Raw genomic sequence first — 27,575 nt, forward strand, 5'->3', positions numbered from 1 at the left:
TGCTTTTCTGCAGAGGGGACAGGACAACTGCACCGTATTGAGGGGAGGATGGATGGGGCCATGCATCGCGAGATCTTGGCCAACAACCTCCTTCCCTCAGTAAGAGCATTGAAGATAGGTCGTGGCTGGGTCTTCCAGCATGACAACGACCCGAAACACACAGCCAGGGCAACTAAGGAGTGGCTCCGTAAGAAGCATCTCAAGGTCCTGGAGTGGCCTAGCCAGTCTCCAGACCTGAACCCAATAGAAAATCTTTGGAGGGAGCTGAAAGTCCGTATTGCCCAGCGACAGCCCCGAAACCTGAAGGATCTGGAGAAGGTCTGTATGGAGGAGTGGGCCAAAATCCCTGCTGCAGTGTGTGCAAACCTGGTCAAGAACTACAGGAAACGTATGATCTCTGTAATTGCAAACAAAGGTTTCTGTACCAAATATTAAGTTCTGCTTTTCTGATGTATCAAATACTTATGTCATGCAATAAAATGCGAATTAATTACTTAAAAATCATACAATGTGATTTTCTGGATTTTTGTTTTAAATTCCGTCTCTCACAGTTGAAGTGTACCTATGATAAAAATTACAGACCTCTACATGCTTTGTAAGTAGGAAAACCTGCAAAATCGGCAGTGTATCAAATACTTGTTCTCCCCACTGTATATATGTATATATATATATATACATATATATATATATCCATTGATTATTTAAGAATATAACTTATAAATGCCTCATGAGCTTAGTTCAACAGAACATAAGCTTGTTTTTATCCAATGTTTGTAAACATTGTAAATGTAAACGAACACTGTATTGCCTCATAACATATATATATATACACTACCATTCAAAAGTTTGGGCTCACTTAGAAATGTCCTTGTTTTCCATGAAAATTAGTTGCAATATGAATAGGAAATATAGTCAAGACGTTGACAAGGTTATAAATATTGATTTTTAATTTAAATAATAATTGTGTCCTTTGCTTTCGTCAAATAATTCTCCATTTGCAGCAATTACAGCCTTGCAGACCTTTGGCATTCTAGTTGTCAATTTGTTGAAGTATTCTGAAGAGATTTCACCCCATGCTCCCTGAAGCACCTCCCACAAGTTGGATTGGCTTGATGGGCACTTCCTACGTACCATACGGTCAAGCTGCTCCCACAACAGCTCAAATGGGTTGAGATCCGGTGACTGTGCTGGCCATTCCATTATAGACAGAATACCAGCTGACTGCTTCTTCCCTAAATAGTTATTGCATAGTTTGGAGCTGTGCTTTGGGTCATTGTCCTGTTGTAGGAGGAAATTAGCTCCAATTAAGCGCCGTCCCCAGGGTATGGCATGGCGTTGCAAAATCGAGTGATAGCCTTCATTCTTTAAGAATCCCTTTTACCCTGTACAAATCTCTCACTTTACCACCACCAAAGCACCCCCAGACCATCACATCACACCATCACATCACATCACATTGCCTCCACCATGCTTGACAGATGGCGTCAAGCACTCTTCTGCATCTCACGAATGTTCTTCTTTGTGATCCGAACCCTCAAACTTAGATTCGTCTGTACATAAAACTTTTTTCCAATCTTCCTCTGTCCAGTATCTGTGTTCTTTTGCCCATCTTAATCTTTTATATTTAGTGGCCAGTCTCAGATATGTATTTTTCTTTGCACCTCTGACTAGAAGGCCAGCATCCCGGAATTGCCTCTTTACTGTTGACGTTAAGACTGGTGTTTTGTGGGTACTATTTAATGAAGCTGCCAGTTGAGGACTTGTGAGGCGTCTGTTTCTCAAACTAGACACTCTAATGTACTTGTCCTCTTGCTCAGATCTTCAGTTTCTTGGCAATTTCTCACATGGAATAGCCTTGATTTTTCAGAACAAGAATAGACTGACGAGTTTCAGAAGAAAGTTCTTTGTTTCTGGCCGTTTTGAGCCTTTAATCGAACCCACAAATGCTGATGCTCCAGATTATCAACTAGTCTAAAGAAGTCCAGTTTTATTGCTTCTTTAATCAGGAAAGTTTTGCCAATGACAGATTATGACCAGTAATACTGTATCAAAGGCTGCACTGTCTAACAATAAAGGTCCCACAATCTTCTTATTATCAATTTCATTCAGACAATCATTTGTGTCACTGCAGTACATGTGTTCCCTTCTCTATACACATGCTGAAAGTCTGTTAATTTGTTCACAGATAAATAGCATTGTATATGGTCAAACACCATTTTTTCCAAAGGTTTGCTAAGAGCCAGTAGCAAGCTGATAGGTCGGCTGTTAGAACCAGTGAAGGGTGCTTTACCATTCTTGGGTAGCGGAATGACTTTAGCTTCCCTCAGGTCTGAGGACAACATTTTTCTCCAGGCTCAGATTAAAGATATGACAAACAGGAGTGGCAATATAGTCTGCTATCATCAGTAGCTTTCCATCTAAGTTGTCAATACCAGGCAGTGTCTCATTATTGATGGACAACAATCATTTTCCCACCACACCCACACAAACTTTACAGAATAAAAATGTACAATGCTTTTCTTTCATTATTTGGTATTTTATGCACAGATATGACGACTCATAGTTTGTTGGCATTTCATGTATGAGTTTGCCCATTGGGTACCCATTGGATGCAGTGATCACAATATAGTGTCTATATCCAGGAAAGCCAAAGTTCCAACAGCTGGCCCTAAAATAGTGTATAAAAGAGATCATACAAAAGATTTTGCTGTGACTCTTATGTGGATGATGTTAAAAATATTTGTTTGTCTGACGTGATTAAAACATCTTCGGGATCGGTGTCCCTTCCACGGGACAGTTACAGGCAGTTAGATTTGGGTATGTTATTTTAGGTGAAAATTGGAAAAAAAAGGGGCGGATCCTTAAGGGGTTTAATGAAATTATGGGCAGAAAGACAAATTCAACTCCATCTTTCATCGAATCAAATTGCTTATTCATCACGAAACCATTTGATGTTGCCAATTATTTTAATGGTTATTTCATATGCAAAGTGGGCAAGCTTAAGTAGGAAATTCCAACAACGAACAGTGAGCAATTGTATTCATGCATAAAAAAACAAATAATGAAAGAAAAGCATTGCAAGTTTTAATTTTGTAAAGTTAGTATGAGAGAGGTGGAAAAAAATATTGTTATCGATCAATAATGACAAACCTCCTGGCATTGACAACTGAGATGGAAGACTACTGAAGATGGTAGCTGACTCTATAGCCACTCCTATCTGTCATATATTTAATCTGAGCCTAGAGGAAATTCTTTGTCCTCAGGCCTGGAGGGAAGCCAAAGTAATTCCACTACCCAAGAGTGGCAAAGAGGCCTTCACTGGTTCTAACAGCAGACCTATAAGCTTGCTGCCAGCTCTTAGCAAACTGTTGGGAAAAAATGTGTTTGACCAAATACAATGCAATTTCTCTGTAAACAAATGAACAACAGACTTTCAGCATGCTTATAGAGAAGGGCACTCAACATGTACTGCACCGACACAAATGACTGATGAGTGGTTGAAATAAATTGATAATAGAAGATTGTGGGAGCTGTAATGTTAGATTTCAGTGCAGCCTTTGATATTATTGAGCATAACCTGTTGAAAAAACATATGTGTTATGGCTTTTCACCCTCTGCCATATCGTGGATTCTGTCAGGACCTGGTTACGAACTCGGGTCTCCGGTGAGAGAAACAGTCACTTAGCTAACTGAGCCACTAATAGTCGGCAGAACCCAGAAGATGAGGCAGACACAGCAGTACTTGAGACGGTGTTTTAATAAATTAAAAAGAAAAGTACTTCAGGCAAAAATATAAATCCACAACGTCAAAGTAAATCCAAGAGAAAAAAGGTATATCCTCCAAGACACAAGGTAAATCCACAAAAGTGGTAAGTACAGCAGGGAAAAATCAAAAAAATAAATAAATGAGAACAAAAACAGAGTACCTCAAGAGAATCCAACTGGAGTAACAAAAGTTCACAGCATGGCTGGGGCTGGGTGCTAACATTCAAACACTGAGCAAAGAACAGAGGAAAACTAAGGGTTTAAATACATACAAGGGAAACGAGGCACAGGTGAAAATAATAACTGGAAATAAGGGAAGACAAAAGGGTCAAAAAAGCCCAATGGGGGCATCTAGTGACCAAAACCGGAACAATCCTGGCCAAATCCTGACAGATTCAGAGCTATCTATCTGATAGAACTCAAAGGATTTTCTTTAATGGAAGCTTCTCTAATGTCAAACATGTAAAGTGTGGTGCACCGCAGGGCAGCTCTCTAGGCCCTCTACTCTTTTATATTTTTACCAATGACCTGCCACTGGCATTAAACAAAGCATGCGTGTCCATGTATGCTGATGATTCATCCATATACACATCAGCAAAAACAGCTAATGAAGTCACTGAAACCCTTAAAGAGTTGCAGTCTGTTTCGGAATGGTTGGCCAGTAATAAACTGGTCCTGAGCATCTCTAAAACTAAGAGCATTGTATTTGGTTCAAATCATTCCTTTAGTTCTATACCTCAGCTGAATGCGGTAACGAATGGTGTGGCTGTTGAACAAGTTGAGGAGACTAAATTACTTGGTGTTACTTTAGATTGTAAACTGTCATGGTCAAAACATATAGATTCAATGGTTGTAAAGAAGGGGAGAGGTCGTAATAAAGGTCGTAATAATTGGCCATAATAAAGAGATGCTCTGCTTTTTTGACACCACTTTCCAAAAAGCAAGTTCTGCAGGCTCTAGTTTAGTCTAATCTTGATTATTGTCCAGTCGTGTGGTCCAGTGCTGCAAGGAAAGACCTAGTAAAGCTGCAGCTGGCCCAGAACAGAGCGGCACATTTTGCTCTTAATTGTAATCCGAGGGCTGATATAAATACTATGCATGCCAGTCTCTCTTGGCTAAGAGTTGAGGAGAAACTGACTGCATCACTTCTTTTTATAAGAAACATTCATGTGCTGAAAATCCCAAATTGTTTGTACAGTCGACTTACACACAGCTCTGACACACACACTTATCCCACCAGACATGCCACAAGTTTTTTTTCTTCACAGTCCCGAAATCCAGAACAAATAGAGCCCTAATTGCATGGAACTTCCTTCCATCTCATATTGCTCAAATAATCAGCAAACCTAGTTCCAAAAATCAGATAAAGCAACACCTAATGGCACAATGCTTCTCCCCCTATTTGACCTAGGTACTTTGTGTGTATGCATTGATACGTAGGCTACGTATGCCTTTGAAAATAAAAAATTGTTGTTCTGTCCTTGAGCTGTTCTTGTCTATTGATGTTCTGTATTATGTCATTCTGTATTATGTTTCATGTTTTGTGTGGACCCCAGGAAGAGTAGCTGCTGCTTTTGCAACATAATAAATATAATATAATAATAAAATACCAAATACCAAACACATTTTAATCAAACCATATGGTTCAAATGAAAAATACATACCAAAAAATACGTACTTAAACAAATTGCATTCATATCAGAACTTACATCATACAATGAGGCCATTGATACAGTTTGGTGTAATCATTAGGCATCTGGGCAGGAACAGTTATCTTTGTTTATTTCTTTGTCTGATCTGCATGGTGTCCATTGTTAATTACCTCACAGTCCATTGTCTTATGTCAGATAGAGCAATGATTCCGCCTACACTGATCGGTTGAGGGACGAGTGTTGCGTAGGAGTGACGCCACCTGACGTAAGACAATGCTCACAATCTGGACTGCACATGGGGTTTGACACTGTGACAGAGATGCTCTTGCAGAAAACCTAGAATCTTCTCCCATGAGTCTTCCTGTGCAATGGCGTGAGGTTTGGTGAAGCCTCCAAACAGCATGACCACTGCAACAAGTTGGAATGACTGCTTTAGATTTAACACATTTGAGCCATGGTATTCTTCTGACTGTATAAATGTAGACCTATATGAAAATTGGGTCCAGTAACATAAGAAAAACCTAGAACTGTAGGATCATTAGTGGACTAGTTTCATCTGGTGAGCTAGATCAACAGGTTGCAACGCCCTGTGGTACTAGATGAATGTATTGGGACTCCTATAGGAGCACAAGAACTATAAAAGCATAGTCTGTCTGCATGAATGACTCTGCAAAGGCACCTCTCTGTTGGCCTGGCTGCAACACAAAGGTACAAGCCCTGCAGTTGGGACCATACGGAGGTTCAATCAGGTGACCAGCTCCAGGGTAGGACAGAGTGGTCAGCAGGTGACTGTTTCCTGTTCTCTCCATCATCTGCTTCATCTGAGGAGAAAATTATGGAGTTTAGCACTAATTAATTAATCTCATCAATTGATATCTTGTATTTAAAACCTCTTACATGTAAAGTCCCCATATTTGGTGACCCTATTAGATTTTTCTAATTCAATTCAGTCTGGTATGAGAACGGTAGCCCCTATCTGCAAAAGCAGGGTGTCTGCAGAAAGCTGAGTATCTTGGCTATTGATCTATGCCTTCAAATCTTTGGTTTGACTTACTACCATATATGGGCATACAAATTTATAAGGGCAGGCCGTGCTGATGAGCTCATTTCAAGATGTTTGCTACCTACATTCCTGTCAGCATTGTGAAGCATAAACGTTGATACACACCCAAAGCCGGGACTCCACAAATCATGAGGATATCTTATTTGTCGTTTTCACCAAACAGCAAACATCTTACAAGGTAAGCGTTGATTTGGTCTGTGTTTGGGCTGTAGCTACATGGGGGGATATCAAATTAGGAACAAATCTAGCCTACTGCCAATGTTATCTGATGATGTATGACTTAATGGCAACATCAAATGTCCACCGAGTAACTATATCTTTGCGCATCAGAAATATGATGCTTGTTTATGCGCTGTAGGCATCAATATCCCCGGTATGTCCTCCGACACCACCACAATGTTTGAGAGAGGTTGGTGTTGTATACATTTTGTTTTTATAGTAAACAACAACTTTTGGGCACATCCAGTGTGCAGAAACAGTGCAATTACCACATTCGGACACTTTGGAGAGGTTGAAAGGACACTTGAATATCCCGTAGGTACCCCATATCACCCCCCACAGTGTTTGAGTGAGGTTGATATGGTAAAAATTGTGTTTTTATACTGAAAAATAGCATTTAGGGATTTCAAATATGTAATAGCACTGGAATTATCTCATTTACAGACATATGCCACTTTGGAGAGGTTTATGGACACTGGAAGCATCCCATGACCACACCTGAAACCACTTACTAAAACATCTGCCCATTTCTAGTTGTTAGGTCTATAAGTCCCATTTTTATCTGATATTGTTCACATGTTGTGGAAGCCATCTGATGTGTTTCCAGCTCTGGGCATCAATAATTCACGTATAGCTTGTCAATGAAAGATGGTTATTTTGTGTGTGCTTGATCTTGTTTATTCTGAACTATGTAACTCCTATCTATCTTCTATCTATCTAATTTCCTCATAATCTCCCAGATATTTTCTTTCCAAATATATCACGTTTTGCCATGTCAGAATCATGTAATTACACATGAATAGCAGTTACTTTTGGGTATGTCTATTTAGGCCGAAATCTACATTTTGCCATTACATTTAAGAGGTTTTTTAAACTGCATGTATGAAGCATGATGTTTTCCATAGGCAAACCAGACGTAGCTCACATCATCAGCTGATTCAACAGCAGCCCAATTCTGATCATCTTGTCCAACAACCAGCAGCAGAGGACATGTTATCCTCCCCATCTGAGGACAGAATAAAACAAAACGGAGCAGAACTGAACAGATTAATAGTCATTTAGGAAAACATTGAATATTGATAGACGCAACAATACTTCTGAGCCCTCAATCTTGTGAGATACTGGAGGATCATGATAGGACTGGAGAAAGTGTGAAACTGTTCTCAGTATTGGTTGAGTTCTCCAGCGTAATCTTTTAGAGGTCCTTATCATCCTGTCCTCCTGTGTGGGATACAGTTCCCTCGCTACAATCATCCAAACAAGAGCAGAGTACTGAAGGGTCTTTCTGTACATAACAGATATCTTACTTCCACTTTCAGGTCTATATCTTCTGGAATAGGTAGAAGAACGTCCCTCCAGATGAGGCGATTCTCCTCATCAGTACGGGCCTTTGCATATTTTCTGAAAACGCATGGCCAAAAGTATAGTACTGATTTTCTCCTTGAAAATCATTAGGCTACTTTATAAACAGACAAACACAAGTAAACATAAGGTATTGACTCACTTGTGTATACCCTGAGATGTTTCCTCAACGGACTGGGTGGCTCCAATTCGACACGCATGGCTGCCACTGATGCACACACAACATCTAGGCTAAAAGGAGTAGACAGAGATTTAATTAAGCTGCATGAATACATTGTTTATTACTGACTGGGGACAGATAAGCAAAAATGCATTTTGTCGCTGATATTCATGTGATTTTCCTAAACACAACTCAATGATGGTGAGTATGATGGGGACATTTTGGTCTGGGTAAAGCGCATGCACATATGTTTATTCAGGAAACCAACAAACTGACAGGGCAGGAGTTTCTTAGGGACTTACTTTGACAGCTTCTGAGTAAGCAGTGATGGATAGAACCACTGTAACGCCAAGGGAAAGGCCAAGCAGCGCAATTCTGTCAGCGGCCACTAGAGGGTGATCCTGCAGTAGTCTGAATGCAGCCTGAGAAGATATTAGCATGTGACAATACTCATTTAGGCATTTATTAAAGTTTTCTCAAGACAATGGATCAAGAAAGACGTGCAGATGTTTTTTCCCCCCAGCCCCACAGACGTGAGAGACAGCATAGTGGTGTGCGTGTTAGTATTCACATTCAAAGATGGTGAAAGAGTCCTCTCACCTGATTCCAAAGGTCTAAATCAGTTACTAATTGTGTAAGGTAAGGATTCAAACTAGCAAACAAACATTCACCACAGGCATTATGTAGCATTGTCTGTCAGACTGTCACTTGTCAGGCAAGTTATTGTTTATCAAGTTATTGTTTATAAGAGCTTACCGACTGACTAAAAATAACTTCTTAAAACATAGTACATGTATTTGGAGCAGTTCCCATTTTGCAGGCGCACGCACGCACGCACACACACACACACGCACGCACACGCACGCACGCACGCACGCACGCACGCACGCACACACACACACACACACACACACACATAAATGGCCGAGCGTCAACCATGATTTCTATATGAAAATGGTGCAGACGGTAGACACAAACCTCAAAGTAAGGGTAGCCAATGGTAGCATTTTTATTTTGGTCTGGGAAGACGTAAAGTAGCGCCATGGCAGCAAAGCCGTGGGATGCCAAGAGAGCCGCTCTATATTCCACCAGGCCGCCACTACCTCCCCACATGTCTAAAACTCCGGGGAAGGGTCCGGGACCTTCAGGATGACATGATCAAAAAAACATTATTCTTTATTTCTACCACTGACCCTGTGCCTTATACCAGTCAAAAGTGTGGATATATATATATATATTCAACATATCAGAACTCAAAATTTAATTTGTTAGGACTTATTATTCCTCTACAGGTCTTAAAGAGAACCCAGACAAAATGGCCAAAATGTGACCTTCAGTTATTGAGAGCATATTGTGTACCTGGTGGCAGGAACAGGGTCCCTGTGACCCCTCCCTCTGTGATGTCGACCCTGCGGACTCCAGGGGCCATGTACCAGCGCTCTGTGACGACACTCGCCAGGGCCACCTGCTCTCTGAACCCCTGACTCATGTGTCCCCTGTACACAGAGATGTGCACCACCATGGGAGTGTGGACCTCCTTCTTTCTCAACCTACGAGAGGTATAAACAATTTGTATTCCAAAACTACCAACCACTTTAGCGTTGGCCTGAGTGTCAGAATAACCTCATGTTCATTCTCATGTTTACCTGAGTTCCGGTCTACTGCCAGGTATTGGTCTCATGCTCCACAACAGACCCATGGGCTCAACACCCTCATATGTCCCCCCTACACTTGGATCCTTGAAGACTATTAATGACGTAAAAGTTACTTGAAAGTACAGGGCGAAAAGTGTGGTTTGTGTAGCAAAAAAACACGCATTTTGTGACAGGGGTTTTTATATACACTGCTCAAAAAAATAAAGGGAACACTTAAACAACACAATGTAACTCCAAGTCAATCACACTTCTATGAAATCAAACTGTCCACTTAGGAAGCAACACTGATTGACAATAAATTTCACATGCTGTTGTGCAAATGGAATAGACAAAAGGTGGAAATTATAGGCAATTAGCAAGACACCCCCAAAAAAGGAGTGATTCTGCAGGTGGTGACCACAGACCACTTCTCAGTTCCTATGCTTCCTGGCTGATGTTTTGGTCACTTTTGAATGCTGACGGTGCTCTCACTCTAGTGGTAGCATGAGACGGAGTCTACAACCCACACAAGTGGCTCAGGTAGTGCAGTTCATCCAGGATGGCACATCAATGCGAGCTGTGGCAAAAAGGTTTGCTGTGTCTGTCAGCGTAGTGTCCAGAGCATGGAGGCGCTACCAGGAGACAGGCCAGTACATCAGGAGACGTGGAGGAGGCCGTAGGAGGGCAACAACCCAGCAGCAGGACCGCTACCTCCGCCTTTGTGCAAGGAGGTGCACTGCCAGAGCCCTGCAAAATGACCTCCAGCAGGCCACAAATGTGCATGTGTTAGCATATGGTCTCACAAAGGGTCTGAGGATCTCATCTCGGTACCTAATGGCAGTCAGGCTACCTCTGGCGAGCACATGGAGGCCTGTGCGGCCCCACAAAGAAATGCCACCCCACACCAGACTGACCCACCGCCAAACCGGTCATGCTGGAAGGATGTTGCAGGCAGCAGAACGTTCTCCACGGCGTCTCCAGACTCTGTCACGTCTGTCACGTGCTCATGTGCTCAGTGTGAACCTGCTTTCATCTGTGAAGAGCACAGGGCGCCAGTGGCGAATTTGCCAATCTTGGTGTTCTCTGGCAAATGCCAAACGTCCTGCACGGTGCTGGGCTGTAAGCACAACCCCCACCTGTGGACGTCGGGTCCTCATACCACCCTCATGGAGTCTGTTTCTGACCGTTTGAGCAGACACATGGACATTTGTGGCCTGCTGGAGGTCATTTTGCAGGGCTCTGGCAGTGCACCTCCTTGCACAAAGGCGGAGGTAGCGGTCCTGCTGCTGGGTTGTTGCCCTCCTATGGCCTCCTCCACGTCTCCTGATGTACTGGCCTGTCTCCTGGTAGCGCCTCCATGCTCTGGACACTACGCTGACAGACACAGCAAACCTTTTTGCCACAGCTCGCATTGATGTGCCATCCTGGATGAACTGCACTACTTGAGCCACTTGTGTGGGTTGTAGACTCCGTCTCATGCTACCACTAGAGTGAGAGCACCGCCAGCATTCAAAAGTGACCAAAACATCAGCCAGGAAGCATAGGAACTGAGAAGTGGTCTGTGGTCACCACCTGCAGAATCACTCCTTTTTTGGGGGTGTCTTGCTAATTGCCTATAATTTCCACCTTTTGTCTATTCCATTTGCACAACAGCATGTGAAATTTATTGTCAATCAGTGTTGCTTCCTAAGTGGACAGTTTGATTTCACAGAAGTGTGATTGACTTGGAGTTACATTGTGTTGTTTAAGTGTTCCCTTTATTTTTTTGAGCAGTGTAGTTATGATGAATATGACACAAGTCTGAGTTTACAGAATCCATCATATTGTTATTTCACTGTAATTCCTTTAAATAAATGAAATCAATGAAAGAGTTTCCAGTGCAGGCCCAAATACATCCGATAGTGCATTTACAAATGTTTTTCTGGTGTTGAAGTAGCTAAATGAAGTAGCAAAATGAAGTAGCTACAGGAAATTAAGTAGATAAATGGAAATAATATCTCTCACCTGTGACCCTTCCCTGAGCATCACTGACATAATGCCCAAACGCCTCCCAGTAGTCTGTGTCTTCAGACTGATGTAAAGAATGTAGTGTGACCTCCTGTGTCGGTGGTAAGTTCCCCACAACCACATGGAACTTATCATCAAAGAGGGCTCTCCATGGTTTTACAGTCAACACAGGAATCACACCCATCTGACACATGACTTCTTCACAAAAAACTGTGACAACCTTAATAGGTCTCCTTTACATTGAAGTTGTGAACCGTCACTGCTCATCCGACCCGTGAGCAATGGTTAAAAACATCAATAGAGTGCCTAGGTGAATATCAAATCAAATCAAATTTTAACTTTATTTGTCACATGCACCAAATGCAACAAGTGTAGACTTTACCGGGAAATGCTTACTTACAAGCCCTTAACCAACAGTGCAGTTCAAGAAGAAGAAAATATTTACCAAGTAGGCTCAAATAAAAATAAATAATAAAAAGTAACACAATAAGAATAACAATAACGAGGCTATACACAGCGGTATACAGTGGTATTCTGTCCGGTCCAAACAGCTACTTTAACAACTTGCTCAGTACATATACGTAGATACCATGTACCTTAGGGTTTAATTATTAACTCATATCTTCAAACATAAAAAGGTGGATGAGTAACTAATTTGCAGGTCATTACCACTCTTCATGAAATAGGCAACAATCCAGTATTAACTTCATAAAATGTGTCTATTCTAATCAAATAAGTACCTTGTGAGGAAAACATTATGAATGTGGGTTTTCACATGTGCATTTTGTTTTGTGTGAAGGTTAAATGTAACACTGTCTATCAGTACCAGAGGTGATATTCACTGAGGCTGTGAGGGAGAACTCTAATCTCTGGTCAATCAGTGTTATCTTTGTAACATTTTTAAATAGTGGGACTTTGGAAATAGCTTATTTCAAATAATAAATGTGATATATCATGTACTGTTGCTGTTGCATCATCGACTGCCCCTGGCCAACCAGTATATATACAGCTGAAGTCGGAAGTTTACATACACTTAGGTTGGAGTCATTAAAACTCATTTTCAACCACTCCACAAATTTCTTGTTAATTTACAAAGTATAGTTTTGGCAAGTCGGTAGGACATCTACTTTGCGCATGACACAAGTCATTTTTCTAACAATTGTTTACAGAAAGATTATTTCACTTATAATTCACTGTATCACAATTCCAATAGGTCAGAAGTTACATACACTAAGTTGACTGTGCCTTTAAACAGCTTGGAAAATTCCAGGAAACGATGTCATGGCTTTAGAAGCTTCTGATAGGCTAATTGACATCATTTGAGTCAATTGGAGGTGTACCTGTGGAGGTATTTCAAGGCCTACCTTCAAACTCAGTGCCTTTTTGCTTGACATCATGTGAAAATCAAAAGAAATCAGCCAAGACCTCAGAAAAAACATTGTAGACCTCCACAAGGCTGGTTCACCCTTGGGAGCAATTTCCAAATGCCTGAAGGTACCACGTTCATCTGTACAAACAATAGTATGCAAGTATAAACACCATGGGACCACGCAGCCGTCATACCGCTCACGAAGGAGACATGTTCTGTGTCCTAGAGATGAAAGTACTTTGGTGCGAAAAGTGTAAATCAATCCCAGAACAACAGCAAAGGAACTTGTGAGGATGCTGGAAGAAACGGCTACAAAAGTATCTATATCCACAGTAAAACGAGTTCCATATCGACATAACCTGAAAGGCCGCTCAGCAAGGAAGAAGCTACTGCTCCAAAACCGCCATAAAAAAGCCAGACTACGGTTTGCAACTGCACATGGGGACAAAGATCGTACTTTTTGGAGGAATGTCCTCTAGTCTGATGAAACAAAAATAGAACTGTTTGGCCATAATGACCATCGTTATGTTTGGAGGAAAAAGGGGGAGAATTGCAAGCCGAAGAACACCATCCCAACTGTGAAGCACGGGGGTGGCAGCATCATGTTGTGGGGGTGCTTTGCTGCAGGAGGGACTGGTGCTCTTCACAAAATAGATGGCATCATGAGGATGGAAAATTATTTGGATATATTGAAGCAACATCTCAAGACATCAGTCAGGAAGTTAAAGCTTGGTTGCAAATGAGTCTTCCAAATGGACAATGACCCCAAGCATACTTCCAAAGTTGTGGCAAAATGGCTTAAGGGCAACAAAGTCAAAGTATTGGAGTGGCCATCACAAAGCCCTGACCTCAATCCTATAGAAAATGTGTGGGCAGAACTGAAAAGCATGTGCGGGTAAGAAGGCCTACAAACCTGACTTAGTTACAGCAGCTCTGTCAGGAGGAATGGGCCAAAATTCACCCAACTTATTGTGGGAAACTTGTGGAAGGCTACCCGAAACGTTTGACCCAAGTTAAACAATTTAAAGGCAATGCTACCAAATACTAATTGAGTGTATGTAAACTTGTGACCCACTGGGAATGTGATGAAAGAAATACAAGCTGAAATAAATCATTCTCTCCACTAATATTCTAAAATTTCACATTCTTAAAATAAAGTGGTGATCCTAACTGACCTAAGACAGGGACATTTTTACTAGTATTAAATGTCAGGAATTGTGAAACTGATTTTAAATGTATTTGGCTAAGGTGAATGTAAGCTTCTGATTTCCAACTGTACGTCCAGTTTTACAGGTAGCACAGACCACTCTGCTGTACTGACCAGTGGGAGAGATGTGCAGGTGGGCAAAAGGTGTATATACAGTTGAAGTCGGAAGTTCACGTACATCTTAACCAAATACATTTGAACTCAGTTTTTCACAATTCCTTACATTTAATCCTAGTAAAAATTCCCTGTCTTAGGTCAGTTAGGATCACCTCTTTATTTTAAGAGTTTGAAGGTAGGCCTTGAAATACATCCGAAGGTACACCTCCAATTGACTCAAATGAAGTCAATTAGCCTATCAGAAGCTTCTAAAGCCATGACATAATTTTCTGGAATTTTCCAAGCTGTTTAAAGGCACAGTCAACTTAGTGTATGTAAACTTCTGACCCACTGGAATTGTGATACAGTGAATTCTAAGTGAAATAATCTGTCTGTAAACAATTGTTGGAAAAATGACTTGGGTCATGCACAAAGTAGATGTCCTAACCGACTTGCCAAAACTATAGTTTGTTAACAAGAAATTTGTGGAGTGGTTGAAAAACGAGTTTTAATGACTCCAACCTAAATGTATGTAAATTTCCGACTTCAAGTGTACCTCCTCCATTTTTGTGGTGATGCATGGGCAGGGGGTGACAGCTGTTATCTCTGCCTACGTTAGCTGGGTGGCAGACTGAAGGTTGGCCACATAGGAAGACTCTCTCAGTGCTACTGAAGGACTGTGGCTCAGAGGGTAATATTACCATCTGTCGTCCAGTAGCTCTGTTAATATAGCAGACCTGATCTGTAATCACTGGATTTTCTCCGACACACGCCTCTGTGGTCTGGCGTTGGCAGGCCGGACTGGCACTGGGGAGGCAGGCGGGGAAGACACCAGACGGACACGCCCTGGGATGGCTTGCGGGGCAGGTGAGGCTGACACTGCAATGGCTGGCAGCTCAGGGAAAGAACTAGTGAGCTCCCTCCTGTCCATGGAGTCTATAAGATTTAATTGTTCCAGTTAAGGAACTGCAGTTCCCTGCCATCAGTGTGTGTTATGATTAGTCTAGATTGCAAAATGGTCGTTTCACCTCTGAAAGCACAAGAAAGAGGATTTGGACACCCACCAGCTCAGATTGTTCTGAAATCGTTTCTGTTAGTAACATACATGATTAGCATTCCTGAAACATTATTTTGTTGAAATATAATTTGAACTCTGATCAATTAAGCTAATTGATTGCAGCCAAATTGGCTATTTTAATTTATAGGAGTCAGGTAATATTTAAAAAATGTAGTACCCAAACTTCTTCCTACCAATGAGGAAGACATGAGGAATAAATCAAATTTAAAAAACACCCATCGTATTTTTCTGCTTCAGGTGTTCGGTTGTCGTTGCTCTTTTCCAAAGACAAATTCTGCCACTCTCGACTAGGCTATTTTGCGCCCACGAGATGGCGCAATGTGACTGTGTTTCCCAACGGTGTCGTCAACAAAAACTCCCTTTTCAACATCCGCTGTGCACATTTTCCCACTGGGAATATTGTTTTATGTAGAGCCTTAGGCATTTTATCCTACTTTTGAAAAGACACGTCCACTGTCTGAAAGAGTGTGTGCAATAAATATGTTTCTGTTTTTCTCTTAGTATTTCTCCCGAAAGAATGTTGAATGATCTGAATCACCTCTCATGTAGGCTATAATTTTCAAGCATCTTTTAGATTGCTTATATCATCCTAGCCTATATATAGTTTTTGAAAGTTATGCCCTTTGAAAATTACGCCATATAAGACTATTTCATCTTCTGTAGGCTGTCATCATTAGCCATGACGCACCAACAGTATCGCTTCCTTTAAATTACACTTTGAAATTGTGACACACCAAATAAGATGCATGTGTTGAGGCAAGGAACATGCGACCATGCACTTGTTTTGGACCAAGCAAGCCCACTCTGAGCGTGAATTATTTAAATCCATCCTAAATAGTCCCCGCACACGTCTTCCAGTAATCATGGGTAGGATTATGGTGATTTGAAAAATACAATTAAAATAAACTGCTCAGTATTTACAGAAACAACTAACAAACATCAGAGAATCATTAGGTAGCCTGGAAACCAGCCACCGCTGTGTGGTAGTATTTAGTGATTCCATAGAGACGGAGTAAAGTTCTCAATTTATTTCTCCTCGCGTCCTCCCTCCTGTCCTCGCGCCTCGTCTCCTTCTCAAAACACATTGGATGAGAACGCCAGAGATCTCGCCCCTCTGACCTTCTCCTCCAATGGGTTTTGAGAAGGAGACGAGGAGAAGGGACGCAATAAGAATATAATTGAGATCTTCCCGGAGTCGCGCTCGCGCCACCTTCACGATGCTGCTGTTCTTTCAGCACCACGAGCACAGCACAGGTTTGCGCAGCTTTGGTTTGGCAGTGAGACCGCGAGGGACCAGATCACAGTAACCGGCGCGTAAGTCCTACTTAATTGTTGATTTTTTTTCAAACAATGTGATATGAGTCATGTTCGTTATTTAATGTTCTTAGATGTTTTTTTTCTTTTTCTTTACTAATAGCCTACAGACTTGATATTGAGAATACCGTTTTCTGATGCGCTCACGTTTCCAATCATTCACACAAAGTCACATTTGATCTGTAAAATAAATAATTCAAGAGTTACTTTTGACATGGCTTTCTGGTAGATATATATAAAAACATCGTCAAGAAAGTGATCCATTGAAGATCAATTTAATTTAGACAGGCATAAGAATTTTCGGTGCGTTGTGCATGTTTCATCTGTCATCATCAACTGAGTCCAAATCGATTGAAAGGGAGAAAGCAGTAAACTTAAAATGGACCACGGAGTAAGTAGCATCTCATAAAAAAAATCCCAGAGAATTCTCATCAATCATGGTAATTGGGCACATTGCACCTTTATCATAAGTGCAAATTGGTGGGGAGTCTATCATGCAGTGTGCAATCAAAATCTTGGGTGATACAATTATTTACATTTAGATGACTGCAATTAGAGCAATTGTGCATGAGATTTGCTTTGTAGAACTGCCGGCTATAAATGCACTGCAATATAGGTCATTAATGAACTTGGCTACTTACTCCTCACCTGTGGGTAAAATCTTCTTTTAACATTTTGTCTGATGGTTGCAAAGTTGTTGCTTTATTTCATTCAAAGCCAAGTATATGCTCTGTGCATAGATATTGTGGTTGATGAGGGATGTATCTATCTTTGCTGTAGAAGGCATGTCTGCACGGTTTCACATTGTACATCACTCTGATGGTTAATGACATGTGCCACTAATTCAGACCACCCATTCATATGTAAAGCAGCACACTGTCTTAAACCATAACAACGTACAGTATGACATACAGCACATGTTGTACCATACATAACATTTCCCCCTCCTTTCTAAAACCAGGGACTGGTACCATATATACAAATGTCCATAGGGCAATAACCCAGTGATGCCTAACAAAAAAACATGAACCTTTAAACGGAAGAGGTAAATAAAGACTCTCCAAAACTAGACAGTTCAGTCAGTTAACCTGAAGGTTGACTAAGACACCTAACGGAACCTAAGTATTAAAGGAGGAAAGGTAGTCCTCCAGTCAGTGGCTGCATAGGCTGATCTTAAAGCCATCACTGCTTGTAGCTCTGGACCTTGGGAGCCCACAGAGGCTAAGGCTTAGGTGGTAGTGCAGGAGGAGGTTCATCAGGTATGTCTCTGGCCTGTATGTTTGTGTTATACTGGCCAATGCGAGAGGAGTGGGACTTTCCTGAGGCGGCTGGCGTGCCAGCGTGATCCATTGCTCGGCATGAAGGTGGCGAGCCCCAGATGTCGACTGACCTGCAAGGGGTCCGTCCAGAATGAGACCATTTTGTTTTGCATCGCTGAGACCGACAGACTTGGAACCTGTCTGACACTTGGATGATCGGCTACTTCACCCTGTGTACATTGTCGAAGCGCCATTTCATTGCTCTTTGGTGCCTGGTGGCTGCCTGCTTTGCTTGTGTGCACCTAGTTGTCGGTGCTGTCACACCCTGTGTTCTGAGTCTTTCCAGTGGGAGTTCCATCTCACGACCGAGCATGAGAGATTCCGGTGAGACCTGTGTTGCTGTGTGTTTTCATGCTCTGTAGTGCACTAGTGTTTGGTTCAGGGCGGTTTGGAACGTGCACCCCTGGACCAGGTGTGCTCTGATGCGGTTCTTCAGCGCTTGGTTGAAGCGTTCCACCCCTTTGGCCGACAGGGCGGAACCCCACAAGCTCGACGACTGGAGCTGTAAAGGTGCACTTTTCGCCATTCAGGGTCAGGTTGTTCTGCAGTAGAGCACTGAATACTTTGTGGCGTCGCTGGTCATGGATGTGGAGGTCTTGGCTGTGGATCACGATGCCGTCTAGATAGACCGCTACCCTGGATATTCCAGCGAGGATGGTGCTCATCACCTGGAAGCAGCTGGGGGCGGAGCTAAGTCCACCAGAGATGCATGTGTATCTGAACACACCAGCGTGTGTGACGAAGGCCGTGAGGTCTCTGCTGGCTGGGTGGAGGGACACCTGAATATAACCCTGACTCAGGTCAAGCTTCATGAAGACCCTGAAGCCGTGAAATTGTTCAGTCACCTCCTCAGCGGGTACTACTATCCGGGACAACAGCCTTGTTCACAGCACAGGGATTCACACAGGTCTGGATTCCACCTAACTTTTGGTTGCAATGACCACGTTTGAAATCCAGGGGCAACGTTGACTGGCTCAATGATGTCTGCCTTCAACTGCGACTGGAGATCTTTTGTGACGTCATCACGCAATGCAAAGGGGTTGCACCACAGGGGCTGCATGACTGGGGTCATGTCCGGGTTCACTAAGGGCCTTTGCGTAAAGGCTGTGAGGCAGCCCAGTCCATCAAACAGAGCTGGCCTCTTCTGTTGCCATGTGCAGGTAACCTGGTGGATAGCTGACCCACTGTCATCTCTCAGTGTGAACCCCAAGCCTGTGAAGAGGTCGAGCCCCAGGAGTTTGGCTCCCCGCTTTGCAATGTGAAATGTGAATGACGGTAGGTGCTTGGTGACGTAGTGCACTGGGACCTGGAGAGTGCCTACAATGTCTATCTTGGAGCTACCGTACCCACACAGGGCAGTGGAGGACTGTTGGAGTAGCTGGTGAGTGAAGAACTTGTTGTAGGTGGCAAGGTTGAGCAACGACACTGCAGCGCCTGTATCCAGTAGCAAAGACAAACCCACCTCACCCAGCTGCATGTTTTGAATGACACATGATTGATGGAGACAGTTTGGATTTCAGTGCGTTCATGTTGAGAGTCAGAGGAGAATGAGGGCGGAGCTAGTAGCAAGGACAGAATGACACACTTCTGCAAAGTGATTGTATTTTTGAACAGTTCTTGCATATCGTTCCACGGGCTGGGCACTTGAATCCATTGAATCGTGAGAGCAAGCCCCACAGTTGCTACAGCTAAGTCGGTTTGTCTGTCTGTGTGCCTGCTGTTTCCATGCAGCTATCGGTGTGGGAGGGCGTGTGCAACGCACGATCGCTATAGTGTGCCTGCTCGGGCTGAAGCTGCTGTGTGAGAATGGCTGGGGGCCGAGTGTATGCTGCAGAACTGTCTGTTAGCATAGTAGAGCATTACAATGCACCTGGAGTGCTGATTTAATTGCTCCATCAAGTTGTAAATTGTCAGATTCCAAAAGTAGTTTCTCCCTTGTCTTTTCACATAACAGCCCCTCTATCAGCTGATCCCTGAGGATCTCGTCCTGAAGTGCCCCATTGTTACAAAAGCTAGACAAGTCACTCAGATTAGCCATGTAGTTTTGAATTGACTCACCGGGCCGATGGTGTCCCGGTGAAGTGGTTCCGTAGGAGGCTGACTGCACCATTGAATGTAGGAGCCCATCCAAGCGCTCTGAAGATCCTCTGCACCGAGGCAGTGACGGCGCAGTGTTGTCCTCCACTTGTCGGAGATTGTAGAAAAGTTCAGAGCTTCGAGATAAGTGTTTAAACTTTCGAGCCAGTTATTCCCTTCCGGGCATGGAAAGGAATGGCACTGGTGGGGGTAAACTGAATTCAGCCATCCTCGTCGCCAATGCTGTATCTAGCTTAGCTGTAGAAGAACATACGTCTGCGCAGTTTCACATTGTACATCACTCTGACGTTTAATGACATGTGCCACTCATTCTGACCACCCATCTAAACCATAACCACGTACAGTGGGTCCCAATGGTTGGGTTGAAGAAAACGTAATGGGTTATGAGTTGATGCCGCATGGCTTTAAAGTAGCCTACACATAGGCCTGTAGGTATTAGCCTACCATGTCTTTATTGGGGCGGCAGGTAGCCTAGTGGTTAGAGCCAGTAACCGAAAGGTTGCTGGATCGAATCCCCAAGCTGACAAGGTAAAAATCTGTCGTTCTGCTCCTCAACAAGGCAGTTAACCCACTGTTCCCTGGTAGACCACTATTGTAAATAAGAATTTGTTCTTAACTAACTTGCCTAGTTAAATAAAGGTTAAATAAAAAATAATTCAAAGATCAATCAAATAGGCCTAATTTTCTCAATACTCAGTCCGAATAGCCGTCATTAATTAGTAAGCTACTAGCATAGAACAATAGCTTAATTCACCAGGGATTTATGCGGCACAGATGTGCGCCTGCTTAGGCCTATGCTACATGAGGTTGTTATCGCCATGCTTAATTTGTGCAGAGCTTCTTTCAAACAGTTATAGATCAATTGTTTTATAACTGTAACACATTGTTAACTGCAGTTATTTTTGTAAGTAATTCGACCAATGTAGGGGTGCACAATGCTGGTCTTCAGTTCCAAACTCCAGTTACTTATTGTTTCTCACTGGCATGCTACACTTTTGGATAAGAGTGACTCGCTGCAATCGGTATCTTGTTAAAAGATAAGAATGGGAACAAGCAGTGTAAGGGCCAAAGCTGTTAAACACCTATGCCACACAATTGTAATGTCCATGGAGCCTCCCTTATGAAAAAAGATTGCAGTTAGAGTGCAGTATAACTGTAGTATGCTGCAAATACTGCGTCCAAAATAAGAATGTTTTTTTTTATACAGTAATTTTGCAGTGCAACTGCAGTTACAGTGCGGTATAACTGTAGTTCAACTGCAGTACACTGCAGTTATTCTGCAATTACTGCGTCCAAAATACCACAGTTAAGGCACTTTTACTGCCGTTTGAAAACTGCAGTCTTTTTTTTGGTAATGCCTCAATTGATCAGGCTCAAAACAAAAAATGTTCTGTACTAATCACGAGGGGTACTCTGAAGAGAATTTATGTAATTTTTACCAAAAAAGTAGTCCTAGTCGTGAATAAGAGTGGATAATGAGTTATGTCTCTCAATAGTGAAAGAAAAGTCAGTAAGCCACTCTCTTCGTTCTGGAACAACGGGAGCTAAGAAGTTCTGTATTTCCTCTCAGATGGAAAATTAATGCTGACAGTAAACTCAGTAAACTAACAGTAAACTGGCAGAGCTAATGTAACTAAAGCTGCAGACAGGAAGAAAATACCTGCATGTTTTCATTTTGCCAGCAGGCAACCAGCGCATGTTAACATAAACACACACACACACACACACAAACACTGGTTCTGTCATTGTCGATGCTATTTATTGTGCGACACCATCTGTAAGGCTCTAGGCTAGGGTATGCTGCTGTGTCCATTTTGATGTAGCTTCCTGTATAACTTTGCATTATGCTAATAAACATATCACAGTAATTTAAATTCACATCAGGGTAAGGATTAGTCTCATTGCAAATGCAATAGCTTATTACATGATAATACAATTCTTTGATGTTTTTATCAAGCACATTCCCAGCTTTGTAGACAGAGTTTATGCAGATGTGACAGTGCCAATGTTTGAAGATTTCCCAGTTTTCAAAGGGAGATTCCCTGCTGTGTGATGTGGATGTTTGTTGTGTCTGTCCTTCTACTCTCTCACTTTGTGTGTCTGTGTCTGTGTGTGTGTGCGTGCATGCTTGCTTGAGTGTGCATGGATGCATGCTTCAGTGAAAGGGTATTAAAATCAGTGGTGTACTTTACTTTAATATTTATATTTCAGACAACTTTTACTTTTACTCCATTACATTCCTAAAGAAAATAATGTACTTTTTACTCTGTATATTTTCCTTGACACCCAAAAGTACTAGTTACATTTTGAATGTTTAGCAGGACAGGAAAATTGTCTAATTCATGCACTTATCAAGAGAACATCCCCAGTCATCCTTACTTTTTGCAAGCTGGCAGACTCACTAAACACAAATGCTTCGTTTGTTGGAGTGTTGGAGTGTGCCCCTGGCTATCCTTAAATGAAAAAAATCAAGAAAATCATGCTGTCTGGTTTGCTTAATATAAGGAATATGAAATGATTTCTGCTTTTACTTTTGATACTTTCTATTTTAGCGATTACATTTACTTTTGATACTCAAGTGTATTTAAAACCAAATACTTTTTGACTTTTACTCAAGTAGTATTTTTCTGGGTGACTTTCACTTTTACTTGAGTCATTTTCTTTTAAAGTATCTTTACTTCTACTCAAGTTTGACAATTGGGCACTTTTTCCACCACTGATTAAAATCCTTTCTGAGTACTTCTGGTTTTCTGTTCTACCTGATAATTAATTGCACCCACCTGGTGTCCCAGGTCTAAATCAGTCCCTGATTAGAGGGTAACAATGAAAAAGCAAGGCTCAGATTTCAATTGGATGGTTTTAGTGTGTGCACCTATGTGTTTGAGAAATAGCATATGTGAATGTGGGCGTGTGACCTACATACTGTATATTGATATGTGCCTGTGTCTATTAGAGAGTTGAACCCTAGTGTGTAACATATGGATTGTTTTCCCTCTTTGTCTCACACATCACAAACAGGGTCTTTTGAGCATGAGACACCCAGGATTGTGGAAAGAGATCCCCACTGTCCAGTCAGTGTGAGAAACTCAGCCTCTCTTCTCTCCAGCCTCCTTATCTTGCTCAAACAACAACCCTTTCCCAGGGATGCCAGGTACATACATCAGCAGCTCTTCGAAACCAGAGGTAACCCTCCCTAACCCTGTCCTGATCTAGAGAGGAGGGTCACACACGGTTGGCCCAACCCTGTGTTCCCACCACCCCCCACCAGCTGCCTGCTGCTCTGACCTCCCAGTACTACACCACCTCCCCTGACCCACTATCTCCCGTACTGCTACCACCATGGCCAGGGAGTCCAAACACCCCTCCCTCTTCCTTCACTGCTCCTTCTTCCTACTGACCACCAAATGCTACTGGCTGTTGGCCTCTGCCACTCAGAAGCCCCCGGACCCCCAGCTGCCACTGCAGGAGTACGCCCATTCCATCCGGCTGGACGGTGACATCATGCTGGGCGGCCTATTCCCTGTGCACTCCCGTGGCGAGAGAGGAGTGCCCTGCGGGGAGCTGAAGAAGGAGAAGGGCATTCATAGGCTGGAGGCCATGCTGTTTGCGATTGACCTGATCAACAAGGACCCAGAGCTGCTCCCCAATGTGACACTGGGGGCGCGCATCCTGGACACCTGTTCTAGAGACACCTATGCCCTGGAGCAGTCGCTGACTTTCGTCCAGGCACTCATCGAGAGGGACGGCTCAGATGTGCGCTGTGCCAACGGAGACCCGCCCATCTTCGCCAAGCCGGACAAGGTGGTGGGGGTCATAGGGGCGGCGGCTAGCTCGGTGTCTATCATGGTGGCCAACATCCTACGACTCTTCAAGGTGAGGATTCTGTTTCCGCTATTTAAAATGGGATGTTGTTTTTTTTCCATAGTCCATGCTCTCTATATTAGTTAAGCTGAAGTTTGACTCAGGCTTAATATCTAGTTCTAGCCTACTCTAAAGGCTGTGAAAAGGTCAAAGATGTATTGTGTTTTTGTCTTCCCTTCAAGGTTCTGTTGGTTCGCATAGCAGACTTTGTTCCGCTGCCTTTGACAATGGAATGCTGATGGGGCTTCCCTAGGCTGTGGTGTGGTGGAGCGTCATCTTGACTACATTCTGCAAAGGCTTTCATTTAAATAATTATTTTCCAAGCTAGTGGCTGTTTTTTTTTTAGAAATGTAGGGATTTTCCTGTCACATTACGTCAGCTGGTATTAGAAATAATTCAAAATGATGGGTTGACACCTTTTCTCTGGCATAGAGACATTTGGGCTGCGTGCTTGGTTGGTTCACTATTGAAGCAGATAAAGCTCAATTAGCCAACACCCCATTAGAATATAGTCAGTGTTATTAAAATATATTTGACTAACTCTAGAGGGCTGGAAACTATCGGTTGGTCTTAAGCAGGAGTTTACAACGGTTCTTGTATTCCAATCAGAAGGTCTGAATGTCAGCGACTGACCAGTGGGAGACCCATGAAAAGGTCAAACCATTGATGCGAATCGACTGACTATGATATGGAGTCTGGGTTCCCAGAGAGAGGTGAATGAGATGTAATTTAGCACATAGTTGTTGTTGTTGGAATATGTAGTGTCAGCCTGACGAGGTATATTGTTCCCATGTTTATAAATTCTTAATGTTTCTGTGATTGAACTGATATTGCAGCATATTGCTCTCAAAACAGCTTGATATTTGTTCTCCCTTAGTAATAGAGAAAGCAACTGTTCTGGAGTTAAAAATAGAAGGTTTGAAATTAGATAGACATGCATTGATATGTTGCATTAATCTAATACAGCCATTGACCTTTTCATAGTCGTCACCGATATAACAACATGGAGGAGAGTATAAATATTCACTAGTCTGCTTGAGGAGAAAAGGTGACAGTGGAGAATGACCCGGACCGGGAAATATTGAATGAGGTTGAATCTTCGGCCTAAAGCGGTGGCATGAGCAATGACTTGTCTGATTAATTAAGATGGAATCGCTTGAAGAAGCAGGTAGCATCAGAGGTCAGAACGGGGAAGAGGAAGGGCCTGACTGGCTACATACAGAGGTTCTGCCCTAACAAAGTGGATCATGTAAACCAGTGGTTCCAAAACTTTTTATAGTCCCGTTCCCCTTCAAACATTCAACCTCCAGCTGCGTGTCCCTCTAGCACCAGGGTCAGCGCATTCTCAAATGTTGTTTTTGTCATCATTGTAAGCCTGCCACACATACACCCTATACAATACATTTATTAAACATAAGAATGAGTGTGAGTTTTTGTCACAACCTGGCTCGTGGGAAGTGACAAAGAGCTCTTTTAGGACCCGGGCACAAATAATAATAATAATAATAAAAAATTGTGCTATTTATGTGCTTGAAAGGATTCTCATAACTCTGCAATGTTGGGTTGGAGAGAGTCTCAGTCTTAAATCATTTCCCACACACAGTCTGTGCCTGTATTTAGTTTTCATGCTAGTGAGGGCCGAGAATCCACTCTCACATAGGTGCGTGGTTACAAAGGGCATCAGTGTCTTAACAGCATGATTTGCCAAAGCAGGATACTCTGAGCGCAGCCCAATTCACAAATCTGGCAGTGGCTTCTGATTAAATTCAATTTTCACAGAGCCACTTGTTGCAATTTCGATGAGGCTCTCTTATTCAGATATCGGTAAGTGGACTGGAGGCAGGGCATGAAAGGGATAACGAGTCCAGTTGTTTGTGTCATCTGTTTCGGGAAAGTACCTAATTACACACCCAACTCACTCAGGTGCTTCGCTATATCACATTTGATATTGACCGTAAGCTTGAGTTCATTTGCACACAAAAAAGCATACAATGATGGAAAGACCTGTGAGTTGTCCTTGTTAATGCAGACAGAGAAGAGCTCCAACTTCTTAATCATAGCCTCAATTTTGTCCCGCACATTGAACATAGTTGCGGAGAGTCCCTGTAATCCTAGATTCAGATCATTCAGGTGAGAAAAACATCACCCAGATAGGCCAGTCGTGTGAGAAACTCATCATCATGCAAGAGGTCAGACACGTGAAATTATGGTCAGTAAAGAAAACTTTAAGCTCGTCTCTCAATTCAAAGAAACGTGTCAATACTTTGCCCCTCGATAACCAGCACACTTCTGTATGTTGTAAAAGTGTTATACATCACTGCCCATAACATTGCATAGTGCAGAAAATACACGAGAGTTCAGGGGCCTTGCTTTAACAAAGTTAACCATTTTCACTGTAGTGTCCAAAACGTCTTTCAAGCTGTAAGTGATTCCCAATGCAGCAAGACCCTCTCGGTGGATTCTGCAGTGTTCCTGACGCCACTTGGGTACAACTGCTTGCACGCACGTTACCACTCCACTATGTATCCCTGTAATGGCTTTTGCGCCATCAGTACCGATACCAACACATCTTGACCACCGAAGTCCATTTGATGTCACAAAGCTGACCAAGTACTTAAAAAATATTGTCCTGGTTTCCAGAAGAGGATGTCTTCCTTAATTGACCCCCCATAAACGTAACGGACAATTACCAGGAGCGGTGCCAGGCCCGCCACGTCTGTTGACTCATCCAGCTGTAACGCATAGAAGTCACTGGCTTGTATGCGAAGCAGTAATTGTTTCAAAACATCTCCTGCCATGTCACTGATGCGTTGTGAAACAGTGCTGTTTGATGAAGTCATTGTCTGTATAGTTTTTTTGGCATTTTCCCCCAGCATTGTCCCAGAAATATCCGCGGCAACAGGAATAATTAAGTCCTCCAAAATAGTATGGGCTTGCCTGTCCTAGCCACTCGGTAGCTCACCATATAAGACGCTTCTAGCCCCTTCTTATTAATGTCTTACTACTCGAAAGTCGTCTTAATTCTCGCTCAAAAAACTCCCGTGGCTTATTTCTTAAATTGGCATGTTTTGTTTCTAAATGTCTGCGCAAGAGTGGCGGTTTCATCGAGTTGTGAGATAGTACTTTTGCACATATAACACACTGTGGCTGAGGAAAGGCACTACTCCCAATATAAGTGAACCCCAAATCAATGTAGTTCTCATCATATTTGCGCCTCTGCGATGGTCCAACGTCCCTGTCTGTTGTTCGGTGCTTTCCCGGGTAAAGGGGCTGTAGCTCTTCGGCTGCATCAGATTCACAACTGTCAGTGTCCATGCTAGCTGGGCTAACAATAAATGTAGAATTACTGATGCTAGCATTGGATCTGCTCAT

The 27,575-nt window shown here is 42.6% G+C and overlaps 2 protein-coding genes across 4 annotated transcripts in view; one reads left to right on the plus strand and one right to left on the minus strand.

Annotated features, from left to right (window-relative positions):
* Window positions 1-5,372: 5,372 nt before the first annotated feature.
* On the minus strand, window positions 5,373-12,423 carry LOC139578209 (acyl-coenzyme A thioesterase 1-like). 2 transcript variants are annotated; one of them, XM_071405522.1, is made up of 11 exons: window positions 12,263-12,423; window positions 11,860-12,168; window positions 9,868-9,967; window positions 9,581-9,771; window positions 9,200-9,363; window positions 8,524-8,643; window positions 8,204-8,292; window positions 8,007-8,100; window positions 7,625-7,705; window positions 6,097-6,238; window positions 5,373-5,825 (listed from the first exon to the last, which is right to left on the minus strand). In XM_071405522.1, the coding sequence occupies exons 2-11, from the start codon at window positions 12,053-12,055 to the stop codon at window positions 5,695-5,697; spliced, it is 1,308 nt and encodes a 435-aa protein (XP_071261623.1). In that variant the 5' UTR covers window positions 12,056-12,168; window positions 12,263-12,423; the 3' UTR covers window positions 5,373-5,694. The 2 variants fall into 2 exon arrangements, with proteins under 2 accessions (XP_071261623.1, XP_071261622.1); XM_071405521.1 differs by having other exon boundaries at window positions 11,860-12,423.
* Window positions 12,424-14,874: 2,451 nt separating this feature from the next.
* The window catches only part of grm8b (glutamate receptor, metabotropic 8b), a 185,674-nt gene continuing 172,973 nt past the window's right edge, over window positions 14,875-27,575 (plus strand). Inside the window, exons 1-2 of one of the 2 annotated variants that reach the window (XM_071405520.1) lie at window positions 14,875-15,401; window positions 23,361-24,215. In XM_071405520.1, the coding sequence (XP_071261621.1) occupies window positions 23,682-24,215 (534 nt within the window). In that variant the 5' untranslated portion in view covers window positions 14,875-15,401; window positions 23,361-23,681. Of the gene's footprint in view, window positions 15,402-16,690; window positions 16,927-23,360; window positions 24,216-27,575 lie in introns of those variants that run through there. The other variant, XM_071405519.1, reaches the window with a different exon arrangement.

Source organism: Salvelinus alpinus, chromosome 6 (assembly GCF_045679555.1).
Source record: "Salvelinus alpinus chromosome 6, SLU_Salpinus.1, whole genome shotgun sequence".
In the NCBI taxonomy this organism is placed as follows: domain Eukaryota; kingdom Metazoa; phylum Chordata; class Actinopteri; order Salmoniformes; family Salmonidae; genus Salvelinus; species Salvelinus alpinus.